At 51.9% G+C, this 15,297-nt stretch overlaps 2 protein-coding genes across 2 annotated transcripts in view; one reads left to right on the forward strand and one right to left on the reverse strand.

The window, feature by feature from the left end:
* Positions 1–223, reverse strand: part of LOC107150843 — a 5,809-nt gene extending 5,586 nt beyond the window's left edge. The window contains exon 1 of the mRNA XM_048792676.1: positions 200–223. The gene's annotated coding sequence lies outside the window, so the exon portion shown is untranslated. The remainder of the gene's footprint in view (positions 1–199) is intronic.
* Emc8 (ER membrane protein complex subunit 8) lies at positions 7–11,726 on the forward strand (the record flags this gene model as incomplete). The annotated part of the gene is made up of 5 exons (XM_015495994.2): positions 7–15; positions 6,836–6,912; positions 10,261–10,330; positions 10,836–10,930; positions 11,225–11,726. Coding segments are annotated over 5 exons (411 nt in total), but the record flags the coding sequence as incomplete, so codon positions are not given.
* Between the last annotated feature and the right edge of the window lie 3,571 nt (positions 11,727–15,297).

Consider the following 15,297-nt stretch of genomic DNA (forward strand, 5'->3'; position numbering starts at 1 on the left):
TGGCCCTCAGCCCTGGTAGCGCGGGAAGGCCGCGAGTCCCCGGCGCTCCGCGGGCCCGTCGGGTGTCGCCGGCGCCCTGGCAGGTGGGCGCCCCGGGGCCGCGAGCAGAGGGCGGCGCTGGCATCTCGGGCCTTGCCGCCTCGGAGGGTGCCTGCGCCCTGGGCCAGGAGGACAAGTGCCCGTGGTGGCGGCGACTTACCTAGAATGCCCCCGAGGGTTTAAAGCTAAAGGGTTTTTGTGGCATTAAGCAGGGGCACAGGCACCCCCGGCGCCGGGCTCTGGGTCTCTCTGTGCGGAGCCTGGTCGGGTGGGCACGAGGGCCGCGGTGCCGGAAGCTCGCCCTGGCTGGCCTCAGGTCGCAGCTTTCGGGTACTAGGATGAACCAAGGGGAGAACGTCTACACGTCGCATCGACTTGTGGGCACTCGGAGGGGAAGTGAACTCTAGCCTCAACCCGCCCACCCGGGCCGAGGTGCTGCTTTTCCTGTACTGTGAACTGTGATGCCAACACATGCCAGTTAATTGACGCAAGAGGAAAAGTTTGAGAAAGTGTAGGTAGGAGTCCTTGCCTATGCCTCCCAGCAAATAAAATGGGTCCCTTTCGTAGTTGACCTAATTATGACACCAAAGCAAATTCCTGGCAAGCATGAAGTGCCTTCCACGCCATCATCTTAAGGTTACTGGGCACAGCTTTGAGGCTGTGAAACTGAGTCATCATTTCTTCCTATCATTTCTGAGCAGGAGATGGAAAAGTTGAGGATATTTATAAACTCAGCCATTTTAGTTCCTGAAGAAATGTGTTATGGGTACTTAAAACATCTCTGGGGAACACGAGTGCATGTGTTAATCCAGATCTTTCTAACCAGCGCTCTTAATTGTTCTCTTATGGAGGGAATTGCAGGCTGATTGGATCTTGAGATGCTTCGACTTGCAGGGTTCTAGCTTCAGCAGTATCGGTCATGTGTAGGGTTATGCAGTCCAACACAAATGTGTTTTGCGCTCTGCTTTGTACCAGGCCTGTGCTGGGGAGGCGTATGGCTGCCGGTCGGGGCAGTATTCGCTTAGTACAAACTGACAAGTACTGCACCAAAGAAGAAATGCCACAGGTGGAACTAAATAAAGGGAGAAATTCGAGAGAGAAGTCAGCGGAGTCAGGACAGTCAGGCAGCCCTGAGACAGGGACAAGCAATAGTGGACCAGGCCTGGCAGACCCAGGCAGGGAAGGGAGTAAATTTGGGGCAGAAGGACCAATGTGATCAGTCTGTTGGATGACAGGTGGAACACGTTGAATTTGACATGCTCACGTGTCAAATTACCCTTGTGCTGTCGGGTAAAATGGGCCTGGAGCTCTGGGCAGCAGATGGTCTTTGTGAGCCAGGAGCCTCACAGTGCCTGAGGCCATGAGGTCTTGTGCTGTGAGAAGCCTGGCCTCACTTTTGTGGGGTGGACAGAGGAGGAGCCAGAAGGTCAGAGGAAAGTCCTGTCTTAAGAACTGGAACTTCACTGGGGATGTCCAGTGACAATTAGGAATTCTTCAGCACGGGGCTGGGCTTGTGGCTCAGCACCCTCACCTAGCACATGTGAGGCCCTGGGTTCAATCCTCAGCACCACATATAAATAAATAAAATAAAGATATTGTGTTCAGTTACAACTAAAAGACAAATAAATATTTTTTTAAAAAAGGTTACATTCCTGTTCTGGTGTGCGGATTCAGTACCTGAGAGAACTGAGCATAGTAACGTAAACAACCATTTGAGTCACCTTCACTGAAACCTTCCCCAAGGAGCAGGGCTGCCTCCCAAGCCACTTAGCTGGGGAAGAAGACGCTCAAAGAGGGCCTCGACTCTCAAGCCCAGCCACTTGTGTCGCATGCATGTATAGATATCGCCTTCAGGGCCCCTTTGATTCCGCTTCCCAGCCTGTCGCACTCTGGCTGCAGACTGCCAGTCCAGGTGCTCCTTTCATTGTGAGAGTTTCCTCTCTGGCAGCATCATGTCCAAGTTAGACTTCCTGCAGTGACCTCCTCTCAGTCAGAGACCGCAGGTTTTGTCCTCTGAACAGTGGTTGTTTATGCTGATTTTTCTTATGTTCTCCAAAACTTTGGGGCATAGCTTCAGCAGTTGACAGATATGAAAAAGATGCCCGTCCAGTACAGATGAGGTGCTTCTCAGGAGTCATGGAGGAAAATCCACAGTTTCACCCCATTCAAAAATTTTATGTTAAAATTAAGCCATTTAAATTTATATTATTTACTTTTTGACCAAGTGACCATATAGCCTAAAAGCCATGAAGAGTGTCAGGTTTTGGAGCTATGGTTTATCAGCATATTTGCTATAGGAGACAAATTTTGGATAAAGCAGCTAAATCTGTGCAACTGTTTTATGAACACAGCCATAATCTCATGGCTCTTTCTTCTCTTTGTTTTGTTTTTTCCTTTCCTGCCTTCCTTCCAGTACTGGGAATGGAACCCAGGGCCTCGTGCATGCCTGGAAAGTGCCCTACCATTGAGCGACATCCCCAGCCCCCTTTTTCCCCTTGAGGTGTGGAATCTTACTAAGCTGCCCAGGCCGGCCTTGAACTTTTCATCCATGCAGCTCTTTTCTAATCCATATGGAATTATTTTTGATAAGTGGGTAAGACTGACGAAATGCAGTCCATCAGAGGACAACATTAGATTCATTTGAAAGGCTTTTCATTATAATTTTCCATTTTTAAAAAATCGTTTTTTATTTTTTTAAGTACTTATGCCTGTTATTTATCCTTATGGCTCTTTGACGTAGGTAGTGAAAGAATTATTTCTAATGGCAAAAACCGATAAAATGTGAGTAGGAAAACTCACATCAACCTGCTGTTTCTCTAAGCTCTCTGTCTGTTCCCCTCACTTTCATTTCTGTCTCTGGGGCAGCTCTCTGTGGTTTCTCACTGTTGCCAAGGGCTGAGGCCAGAACTCTTCTGCTGCCTCCCCGTGCTCCTGCTCTGTGCTGCTGTGCTCCGCTGCTGTTGTCCAGCTCTCCACCCCCAGGATTTATGTGCGGCTGCTCCAGGTCCCCCTTTCAGTACTTCGCCCTCCCTCCCCATCCCATTTACCTCCTAGCACATGTGAGGCCTAGGTTCAATCCTCAGCTCTTTTCTTTTAGATGGAGGTCCTTTTCATCCCCAAAATAGATGGGTGGCCTTGAGGTGCTCTCGAATTTAAGTAAAACCCACAGCCCCCCTACTCCTGAGCGCCAGGGCCTGCTGTCCTACACACAGGAGGGCCTCACAGTAACCTCCACTTGGTGGATATGGTGCCCCCAGAGTGGCTGTCTTGCCAGGACCTGGCTTTTCTATTCGATAGCTACTGTATAGTTACCTGGCACAGGTGACAGTGCTCAGAAGATTAGAGTGACTCACGTGCAAAGCATGAGCAAGCTTGCAGAGAGAACACTTTCTCTGTGCAGGGTCTAATGAAGGGGTTGGTCTAGAGCAGGCGCATGCCAAGGTGCAAGTGTCCTTTCCCTTTGAGAAGTGAAGTGCCCGAGTGATTGGCACTGTATTCAGGATAGTTTTACTAAACTGACAAGTTTCACAGAACTTTAAATTTGCTCTGAACTTGTATTTTCATTTTAAGTTTTCATAAGATGCATGGCAGAGGCATGAGGTGTCCTACATCAAGACCAGGAAGGGAGAAGCACAGTCATTGGGAGCACAGGTGGAACAAACAGTTTCACTTTGTCTTGCACCATGTGGGAGGGAACAAGTTCCCTCATGTAGGCTGCCACTTACACCCACCCCAGCTCTTCCTGGATGAGCCCTTCAGAGTTCCAAGGTCACCCCAGGCTGGCCTGCCCCACCTCCACCTGTCCAGCTCGCTTCTCACACCAGCTCCCTCATTGCAAGCCACTCACCTAATGTCTAGTCCACATTCTAGGCTACCAGAGAAAACTCTTCCCTTTTTTGGTACTGGGGATTGAGCCCGGGGTGCTTAACCACTCAGCTGTATCCCCAGCGCACCACCACCCCTGCTTTTAGTTGTAGATGGACACAATACCTTTGTTTTCTTTATTTTATGTGGTGCTAAGGATCACACCTTGTGCCTCACACATGCCAGGCAAGCACTTCACCACTGAGCCACAACCCCAGCCCCAACCCTTTGAATTTGTATTTTGGGACTGTCTCACTCTAAGTTACTGAGACTAGCTTCAAACTTGCAATCCTCCTGCCTTAGCTGCCTGAGTTCCTGGGATGTCAGGCCTGGGCCACCACGCCCAGCTAACCCTTCCCCTATCCTTAAAACTTACCCTGCTTCTGTGACCTCTGATGGCTTAGCCCATTTTCTATCTCAGTCATCAGCATCTAAGACGTTGACTAGGTTGTTGTTTGGGTCATTGAAAAGTTCTCGAAGCCAGAGCCATTGTGACCTGACCTCAAGAGCTCTAGATGTTCCAGGTCATGACATTGTTTTTCTGCTGGAATTTGGATGGACTCTTGTTGGGGTTTTTCACATAGGAATTTGCGTTCTGCAGGCAGAATGTAGGTTGGGGTGTGTGCTGTATTTGTTGCAGGAGCCCTCGTCTGTGTCAGCCCTGTCTCTGTTCTGGGGCCATACAGGGTGATATGTATGTTTGTGAGGGGTGGGGTAAGGGGGCAAGTCTGGAGCCTTTGGCCTCATCCAAGGAAAGGGACTGTGCATTAAAGACTGCTGCCGGGGGTCCTCAGGATGTTGTCATCAGCAAAGGCATTTTTCACACCCTTAGAGTGAATGTAGCTCAGCTGTGGTCAGCGGAATAAGACCCCCCACCAAAAGATGTCCACATTCTAATCTCCAGGCCTCACATGGCTAACAGGACTTCACAGGCAGGATTAACGAAAGGGCCACCGGGTAGAGAGATTATCCTGGATTCTCCACGGAAGCCCACAAGGGCCCTTACAAGGGGAGAGCAGGAGGTCAAATGAAGGTGGAGGCAGAAGGCAATGGTGTGGCCATGAGCCCAGGAGTGTAGGCACCTGCCAAAAACAGGGTCCCCAGGTCTCCAAAGGAACCAGGCCTGCTCACCTGTTCCAGACTTCTGACCTGTAAGATAAAAAATTTGTGCTGTTCTAAGCCACTAGGTTTGGGTACTTTGCTCCAGGGCAGTAGGGAAATAAAGGGTAACCAACTGACCTGGAAATAAGGACAGCCTGCCCTGGAGAAGTGGGCAGAGGCAAGGGTCACCTCCAGTGAAGACATACTCCAGAGGCCAGCTTTGATTGAAAACAGCCTGGGTGCACTCCGCCAAAGGGCCAGCTCATTGTGCAGGTTTGAGTTCAGGGAATACGGCCAAATCCCAAATTTAGAGTGAGGCCCTTGATGCTACATTGAGATAAGTTTGAGGGAAAAAATAGAAGAAATTGTTCTAAGCAGCAAGAGAGTTTCTAGAACCTATTCCCTAAAGAGGCAGCAGAGACAAATGTGCTTAGTTTGGAGTGATTTGCAGCACAGTCTCGGTGGTGGAGCCATTCTAAATATTCTGGGCACATTACCCTGATCTTCTGGGTGGATGACCAGAATGTCCAGTCGGTTCAGGGAGCCCTGGTTTTGACCCAATATGGTAATCTGTGAACTCATAGGAGACCAGAAGTGTTCTCATCCTTGTTCGAGCCAGGGACCCGTAGACCAGATCTGTCATGTAGTATCTGCTTTTGGTCATGAGGCAGACTGGGTAGGGACCCAGAATTGAGGAAATGGCATTAGGGTCACGTTTATACAGACACATATTTTTAACCAGTTAATTCACTACAGAAAAAAAGAGAGGTATCCATCTTATTTCCTCATCTGCCGAACAAAAATAGCATTTACTGCAGTATATTTAAAGTGCCATTATGGCAAAGCCAGATGACCTTTTGTAGTTTTTAATAATGGCATTAGACCTGAGGCTGAATCTGACAAGAGAAGAGCCATGTATTAGAACAGAGCAGAGGCAGGGTATGGGGCACACGCCTGTCATCCCAGTGGCTTGAGAAGCTGAGGCAGGAGGAGCGTGAGCTCAAAGCCAGCCTCAGCAAAAGCGAGGTGCTAAACAACTCAGAGAGACCCTGTCTCTAAATAAAATATAAAATAGGGCTGGGGATGTGGCTCAGTGGTTAAGCGCCCCTGGGTTCAATCCCTGGTACCAAAAATAATAACAACAACAGAAAAAAAAAAAACCAGAACAGAAACTTCAAAGTCTGCCAGGCTTCCGTTTGTGAGCAAACTGCCAGGACTTGGTGTGTGTGCTTGTGCCCGCTGCCTGCCCATGTGCCCCATGCCCAGTGCAGGGCATCTCTCCGTGTGGCTGAGTGCTGGGATCTGTGTCCTGGGCCTCTGAGCTTTAGTTCCCTCCGCTGTGAAGGGCTGTTTGGGTGATGGCAAGGCCTGTGCTTGGCCCAGAATGCCCACTACTGTGTATCATAAGAGAAGGTGAGTAGCTCCCCACAGTGCTGCAATCACCCAGGGCCTGTCAACAAGGGGTCTCCCTCCAGCAAGCCCAGTGGCCCTCTAGCCAGCACAGCGCACTGTCGGAGGCCCTCTTCCTTCTGTCCCCCTGGCCTCTGTGATTTGGTTTTTGTTTGTGTTTGAGACATGGTCTTGCTAAGTTGTCCTGGCTGACCTCAAGCATGTGAGCCTTCTGCTCAGCCTCCTAAGAGCTCACGGCACCACCAGGCCAGGTTGAGACTTGGTTTTTCCATCTCACCATCGTGGCCTTTCTTCTGGGGGGAAGGGTGCCAGGATTATGTCATGTCTTATCCCAGCACTTGAGGGAGGGTCTTCTGTGGTTATTGAGATTCTATATTTAAGTGAAAGTCATTCATCTTCCCAATTTGTGCTCCTCTTTCAGATCGATTCATGGTGCAAAGATAATAGCTACGTGATTGCTGGTTATTATCAAGCTAATGAACGAGTGAAGGACGCCAGGTATGTGGTACGAACCCCGGCAGGCTGGCCAGGCAGTGCTGGCAGGAGCCTGCTGTGGAGGCGTAGGCTCCAGTGTGCAGTCAGAGCTGTGCCCCCCACCCTCCGTGTGTGTTGATGGTGTGTGAAGGTCAGTCGCTGCCGTGCAGATGCTTCCAAACAACAGAAGTCATAAACATTTAGATTAACTCTGGGATTCTGTGTCGTGTCGTCTTTGTTTTGCTTGGAGGTATTCACTCAGTGAAAGCAGTCAGGGGCCCCGCTTTCTGTTGCCTGCAGCCTGCTGCCTCCCAAGTCCAAGCCAGGAGGGGGATGAACAGGCAGCTCTAGGCTTGGGCGCTTGGGTCTGATGCTATGATGGACATGTGGTCTTTGCTGCCCTAATTGTCTCCTAGCTCCTTTTAACCAGAGATTTCCCCATCAGGGTTCTCACTCACCTGAGAAGTCGACTGTCTGCATGGGCCTGGGTCCTGAGAGAAAACAGGGGACACATTCCTACCTGAGCTGCCTCTAAAGGGGTGGGCTGTACCTAGGATAGCTCACAATAGAACATGTGTTGACAAACCTAGCAACAAGAGGTGTCACTGTCCCTTCTCCTCCAAAGCTTGTAAGAAAGGAGCTGGGTAATGCCATTTGGCTAAGGGATGTGGCCAGCAGCCAGCTAGCTTTGTGCTTGGGCCACACACAGATCTGACATCTCTCTTCTCTGATGGCCTCCATAGGCTTCCTTTGGCTGAAGCCAGGGGCGCCTGGAAAGTGCCCCCACAGTATGCAACGGGATTTCCTACCTTGTCAGGTACAGCTGACAGACCCAGAGTCCAGAGACTCGGATGCATTGAAGGCCTCTGGAGCGGGGTCCACTTTTGCCATAGGGTGCCCTCAAAAGCACTCTGGAAGTAAATCAGAAAGCTAGCGGCCAAGCTTGCCCACCTGTGAGGCATAGTAGCACTGGAGAGGCTTAACCATGTGGCCCTCCTTGGACTGGGTCCTGGCACAGCACTGGGGGAGGTGGATGATCAGAAAGACGCGGGCTCATGTGGAGTCTGTCCAGACTCCTGCTGGTGGCTCAGAACACAGAGGCACCCGGGCACATGAACTCGCCAGCTCTCCCCAGCCTCTGCTCTTCCCTGAGCCCAGTGCCTCTCCTCTTGCTTCAGGGCATCCCTCGTGGACCTCAGTCCTTCTGGGACCTCCTTTGTGATTTCATCTGCCCTCTGTGTTGGTGACTCTGTCTGCTTGTCCATCCATGAGTGAGCACCCCCTTAGGACCATGTCCATTTTGGTCCTTGTCTCATGGAAAGATTGACAAGGTGTGGACCCCACGTAGGCCAGCTCCATGCTAGGTCAGGTGAAACCCCCGTCCTGCCTTCTGTGGCTAGTTGAGTGTGAAAGTCCTATGGTGTGGGAGCAGACCCTGGGCCAGGAGGTGAGGAGCACCGTGGCAGCAAGAGCCAGGAGGACTCACACGCAGTGGCATCGCCCAGGAAGCCCCAGAGAGGGGCTTCAGGGCAGTCTTGGAGACCAGAGGGCCGGAGCGTTTTTGGCCAGGAGACTGCAGGATGAAGACAGGTGGGAGCAAGGCAGGAGTGGGGCAGGACAGCTTGTACCACAAGGAGGGATGTGCCAGGCTGTGCAGGTGGGTGGGCTGAACCTGAGGGTTCCCCGTGCTAAAAGCATTTGAACTTCATTCTGTGAGTAGTTAGGAGCTGTCCTTGGCCAGGGGCTCGCCTGGACCACACGGTGTCTCCTTTGGCTGCTCCCACAGACGGGAAAGGAGAATGGGCAAGAGGGATTGTCAGGTAGCATGGATGCCTCCCTGACCCGAGGAGGCCGCGGCCTACACGCCCAGGCTCCCTGGTCCTCTCCTTTGTGCAGGAGACGTCTGGCTCACGGCCTGTCTTATCTTCCTGCTGCTGTCCTGACCGACTTCCAGCTCTGCCTGGAACCACCTTGCCAGGACTGTTTTCTGCCATTTGGCCTCTGGGATTTCCCTGTGCCTCACAAAGTCCCGGCCCCTTCCCCGCCCACCTAGGAGGCTTTGCATCCCCAGCCATGGATCTTGAAGCTCATGTGCTCACCTCCACTGGTCAGGCCCGCCCGCGGGGAGCATTGGAACCTAAGCTGAGGGTGCTGGAGAGGTTAGTGACCCCACAAGTCTCTCCCAGACCTGAGTATTACACCCACCCCTGCCGTTGCTGGGCTCAGAGGAGGAAGCCTGTGGGGCTGCCCCTTTGGATCCTCATCGTGTGCAGGTGAAGGGGCTTGGGACAGTAGCTTCACAGAGGCTACGCAGCTTGGAAGTCAGGAGCTGGGGTCATGGTCCCTTCACTCTTCCACGCTGCTCACTTTTACCTGAAAAACTTGCTTCTTTTCTAGAAATGTCACCCGGTTAACAGCGTCTCAGGGCATGAGATTTGGAGGCAGAGTTGAATTCAAATCCTAGGCCATTCATTGGGCTCTGTGGTAGAGCTTTGAGGACAGGGTGAGATAACACGTACCCGTCGAGCCTTGTGTCCGGTTCACAGTGGCCACTGCACTGTGCTATGATTACTTTTTAAAAGACTGGTTGATGTTTTAATGCTTCCTAAACTAAAATCAATATATCAAGTTTTATTCTGTCATCTCGTGATTGCCTGTGTTTTGCTTAATAATTAACATTTTATATCATTTTATTGTGTTTGGTGATACTGGGAATTGAACCCAGGGAAACTTTCTCACTAAGCCAAACTCCCAGCCCTTTTGTTTTTTAAGAGAGGGTCTCATTAAGTGGCCCAGCTGGCCTTGAACTTGGGATCCGCCTGCCTCAGCCTCCCAACATGCTGGGATTTCAGGCATGCACCACTGCATGTACCTGGCATAATTAACATTTCATGTGGGAATGGTTCAGTACCCTGCAGGTACGTGGTCTTCGAGAACATGTGGAATGGCTTATGACTTTAAAAACAAAGTTTAAGATGACTGGGTTGCCTGCAGCCATGAGATCTCTGTGACTTGTTGCAGTAGATGCCTGGTCTGGTGGTGGACAGAGGCAGGGGCTGGCACCACTGGAAGTGCCCAGCAGCGGGGTTCCTCTGCTGCTCAGGCAGCTCTCCACCAGGCTCGGGAGCCTTCCTGCTCAGAAGCAGTCCTCCAGCTCCCCCTAGAAGGGCTTGCAGGAGAAGGGAAGCAGGACCGGCTTCGGACAAGGTGCCCATGGTCACCTCCCTAGGGCCAGCAAACAGCCTGTCATCTGCATCATCCTTTCTGTCATTGCTGGTTAGCTCTGAGTGGTGGTGACATGCTTATATGGACATAACAGTGTCAGATGGTATGGACTAGAATGGGGTAGAACTCACTGGCTCTTGTCTGTAGTCCAAACCAGGTCGCGGAGAAGGTGGCCTCCAGGATCGCCGAGGGCTTCAGTGACACTGCTCTCATCATGGTAAGCCGCTTGGCTCTGCTGGCGGGGCTGTACCTGTGGAGCATCTCTGTGCATTCCTTGGGTGGCTCTCCCACCCGCTCCTCCAGGGCCGCCATTACCTCCTGTAGCACCCTCCCCCTGCACTGTGGTTTGGGTACCGCTGCCCACACAGCACAAGGATATCCAGAGAGGGTCTTTTCAGTTCAGGTCCTTACAGTGAGGTCCCCCTGCCACCACCACCTGGAAGCCCGTTAGAAGTGCAGATTCTAGGCCCCACCCAACCCATGAGTCCAGAACAGAGTGGGGTGGAAGCAGCAGGCCATGTTCTGGGTGCTTCCAGGTGTCAGGTGCCCATGCAGAGGTGAGGACCCTCCTGTTAGGACAGCCAGCACTTCCCTCCCTGGGGAGGAAGGGGTGAGCTGTTTGCAGCCCTGATTCCTGCAGAGTTCTGGGCAGGAGGGAGGGAGAAGTGGTGTCTGTCCTCACACCTGCCCTGTTCATGCTGTGTCCTTCACCTCGTGCTCAGGTGGACAACACCAGGTTTACGATGGACTGTGTGGCACCCACGATCCATGTGTATGAGCAGCAGGAAAACAGGTGGCGGTGCAGAGACCCACACCAGTGAGTGCCCGTCCCCGCAGGTGACGCATTCCCCAGCTCCGGGAGGAGTGAGACAGGGCCCCTGAGGCCCCCGAGCCGAGGGGAGCCTGGGTGGTGCTGCAGTCTTCCTGCCTCTGGTTTTCCAGCATTTCATGTGCAGGGTGCTTTGCGTCTACTCTGTGTATTTACACTGCCAAGCTTCCCAACTCCCTCCTGTTTTTTATACAACACGGGGCGGGGGGGGGGGGCCTGGTCTTCCCCAGACACTGTTGGAGGCGCCTGCTAGAGGCTGACCTCTCCATGTCTGACCCGCAGTGACTACTGTGAGGATTGGCCTGAGGCGCAGAGGATCTCAGCCTCACTCCTGGACAGCCGGTCCTACGAGACGCTCGTGGATTTCGATAACCACCTGGATGACATTCGGAATGACTGGACAAACCCAGAGATCAACAAAGCTGTTCTGCACCTGTGCTGAGCAGGGGCCGCGGTGACTGCTCGAGGGGCATTTCCACTACACTGAAGAAGAAAACCTATTTTTAAAGCAGAGTTGAAGCCTGGTGGAGAGCTGAGGTGGCCTGTGCCGTGGAGAGCAGCACACCAGACAGCAGCGTTGCAGGGGAGAGGCCGAGGGAGGCCCAGACTGCCCGATCCCTGCGGATTCTCTCAGTCATATGTTGCTGTCATCTTCCAAATCAGAGCTATTTCTGCTTGTCCAAGATTGTTCCTATTAAACAGTTTTAACTAACCTTTTATAATCTGGAGAGGATACTTTTTAAGGCTTATGAACTATTAAAAAAAAAAAAAAGCTCACCTGTTATACTCCAGTGTGTGCGTGTGTTTATCGTGCTTGAGCCAGTGTCAGTGCGGTGAGGCAGAGTGCACAGTGCTGTCCCCAGCTGAGTTTGAGAGCCGGGCTTTGGTGCTCTGGTGCTCCAAAGCCCCAGTCCCACAGTGGGAATAACTGACATTGCCAGCCAGCCAGGAACCTCACAGCCACAGTCACGAAGGGGGAGGAGTCAGGTACAGTGGCACATGCCTGTAATCCCAGCAGCTTGAGAGGCTGAGGCAGGAGGGTCGTGAGTTCAAAGCCAGCCTCACCAAAAGCAAGGCACTAAGCAACTCAGTGAGACCCTGTGTCTAAATAAAATACGAAATAGGGCTGGGATGAGGCTCAGTGATCGAGTGCCTCTGAGTTCAGTCCCTGGTACCAATAAAAAAACAGGGAAGAGAGGCTGCACTACAGTTGTCTTAGAAGCAGGAATGGATCCTGTCAGCTGATCTGCGTGGTCAGCCAGGTGTTTCCAAACAGGTTTTAAAAATAGGAACTTCTTTTGAACTCAACTCAAAACTTGGGCCCACCCACCCCAGGTGGTTATAAGCAGTATCTGTAATTTTTCAGTTTGGAACATAGGATCACATTTTTCTGACCCCAGCTGAGGAAATTGATAGGGAAGCTTTTTGGTATCATTACATTTTTCCTTTTAATATGAATTCCTTTATGCAGTGACTGATGCCTCTCCTGCTGTCTTTGAAGGAGTTTCTAATTGGTGTGACCTAATAGACCTAACGGCTTGTGATAAAGCATTCACTATTTTCTCTGTTCATAAGCAGGAAAAAATTCAGACACCACTGGGAATAACTGCTTTGTCTCATCCACCAAGTTCTCTTCCTTACTCTTAACTTTTTTATCATTTATTTTATTTATGTGGTGCTAAGTATGGAACCCAGTGCCTCACGTGTGCGAGGCAAGTGCTCTGCTACTGAACTGCAGCCCCAGCCTACTCTTAATTTCTTTGATGCTGAGTATTAAATCCAGGAGTTCTCAACCACTGAGCTACATCCCAGCATCCCCCCCTCCTTTTTTTTTTTTTTTTTCAAATTTTGAGATAGGGTCTTCCTGAGGGGCTGGGGCTGGCCTTGAGCTTGGAATCCTCCTGCCTCAGTCTCCCGTGTCACTGGGCGACAGGGTGCCCCGCCGTGCCTGCCTTTGTGCTTAGCCTCTCAGCTGACATTCTCCAGTGGTCCTAGAAGGAAGGCGTGGGATGCGGGAGTCCCCACCTTCCTCTCTCCTGCGGCCACCCCACTGGAGTTCCAAGTGGGCCTCTGTGTCCCAGGAAGGAGAAGGGGTCCCTGCAGCTCTGGGTCAGAGGCTGTCTGCCTGCACTAAAGCCGGTCTGTGCTGTGGCCAGCTCAGGGCCAGGACACTGGTACAGTGGCATCAAGGCCCACAGGCGGGTTTGGAAGCCCTTCAAGGTGTCGCTTCTTGTAGCATTTTCCTTTCCTCCAACCTCCCAAGAGGAGCACATGCCATCCTCTGGGTTGAATTTAGGCCTAAATCAGTATCTGTTCCCTGGTTCCCTTTGTGACTGAGTCAGGCTTAAATTTCCAAAAGGAAGCATCAGATACTCGGACACAATTGTGAAACCCAAGAACGGCTGAGGCTTCGGTCTCTACACCCTGTGCACAGCTTGAGCAATTTTAGTGAAGAGAACTGAATTTTTTTTTAAAATATTTATTTAGTTATTGGCGGACACAACATCTTTGTTTGTATGTGGTGCTGAGGATCGAACCCAGGCCGCACGCATGCCAGGCGAGCGCGCTACCACTTGAGCCACATCCCCAGCCCGAGAACTGAATTTTAAAATACGCTTCCAGCCAGGCATGGTGGCACAGGCCTGTCAGCCCTGGGACTCAGGAGGTTGAGGCAGGAGGATCGCAAGTTCTAGGCCAAAACAAGAAAAGCTGGGGAGGTTGCTCAATGGTGGAACACCCCTGGGTTGAATCCCTAGTCCAAAAAAGAAAGAAAAAACAAAAAAGATCTTCACTACTAATTATTTCCACAATAATTCTGGGACATTTCATTGACCAGAATAAACTCTGAGGTGCTTACTCGGTGACATCCAGTGGCAAGTGTGGAAGAAAAAGCAACTAAAACCTGAAACATCAGTACCAAGGGAGGGCTGGCCTCCCCACTCAGCCTCCCTACATTTCCCTTCTTGATACAAACCAGTGGAGAACATGGAAACTCAGAGCCCCTCCAGCCTCCCGCCCCTGCCCTCCTGACCCCCTCCTTCAGTCCTTCCACCCTCCTGTCTCCCTCCTCCCATCCCTCTTCCCTCCTGCCCCCCTTCTCCGCCCCCTCCCTCCCGTCCCCTCCCCCTCCTGTCCCTCCTTCCTCCTGTCCCTCCTCCTTCACTAAGACAAGGTAAGGAAGAAAAGTAACTGTGGGGTCACCTAGCCTGCAGAGAAGGCCTGGGGTGAGAGACGCTCGCGCTGAGTGAGGCAGATTCCCAGGCTCAGCCCAGAGCACTGGACTCCCAGACTCAGGGCCTTGCCAAGCGGCGTCTAGGCAGGTGGGTTCAGGCCACCCTTGAAGTAACTGACCTTGGCCAGAGCTCCGGCTTCACTGTGAAGAATTTCAGATGCCCAGAACGGAGCAGCTCGCTTCAAGCTTCAGAAAGGTCTCCTCCCACCTGCTGTGTCCTTTCCCTTCATGGGCCACTTTGCAGCCATGACTCCAGGGCTCTGTCCTCGTCCTGTGTGTGCAGCCCCAGCGACACAGCATCCATCTGTCTCCTTGAAAACAGCTTTGTCTCTGTACAAAGGTCGTGTTTTATTGAGTTTTGTTTGTTTGTTCACTTGTTTTTAACAGGTATAAGCTGAAGAAGCAAAATCCTCTGAAGCCCCATCTCCTGGGAATCCTGACCGCCCGCCTCCAGGGGCTATCTGCATTTCTGAGTCCTGAAGCCTTGGGCTTTCGTTCCTTGAAAGAGAGCACGGAGCACCTTCATGTGTAAGACTGTGATTCGCATTTTCTGAGTCATTCAGACACTTCATTTCCAGAACCCAGGGTCCTGAGCTCTGTTTGTTTCCTGTGGTCAGCAGGGTTTGGGTGGTTGTTCCCAGCTGGGAATTTACCCCAGGGCCTGGGGCAGGCAGGGCAAGCGCTCTGCCTCTGGGCCACGTCCCAGCCTGGCAGAGGTGGTTGGTTTGTTTGGAAGAACACCTATTGAGGGATACCAGGAAAAGGATAAGAATCCCAAGTGTCCGGGGGCTCAGAGTCCCCTGAGTGAGCACAGAGGGTGGCCTGCATGTCCAAGCCTGTGTGTGTGCAGCCCGCCCTGTTCTGAGGTGCCATGTCCACCCATCTCTGCTGTGTTCCTCCGTCTGTCCACCATGAGCACCAGCTCTTGGCTGACGTGGGCATTGCTGGAGTCACCTGGTGCCTCGACCTCGCCTTGCCTTGTCTTTCTCCTAGTACCAGGGATGACACCAGGGTGCTCCACCACTGAGCCACACCCCCAGCCCTTTTTATTTATTTTGAGACAGGGTCTCTTAAGTTGCTGAGGGTAACCTTGAACTTGTGATTGCTGGGAGCCATTAGCCAA

Source organism: Marmota marmota, unplaced genomic scaffold (genome assembly GCF_001458135.2).
Source record: "Marmota marmota marmota unplaced genomic scaffold, marMar, whole genome shotgun sequence".
Classification (NCBI taxonomy): domain Eukaryota; kingdom Metazoa; phylum Chordata; class Mammalia; order Rodentia; family Sciuridae; genus Marmota; species Marmota marmota.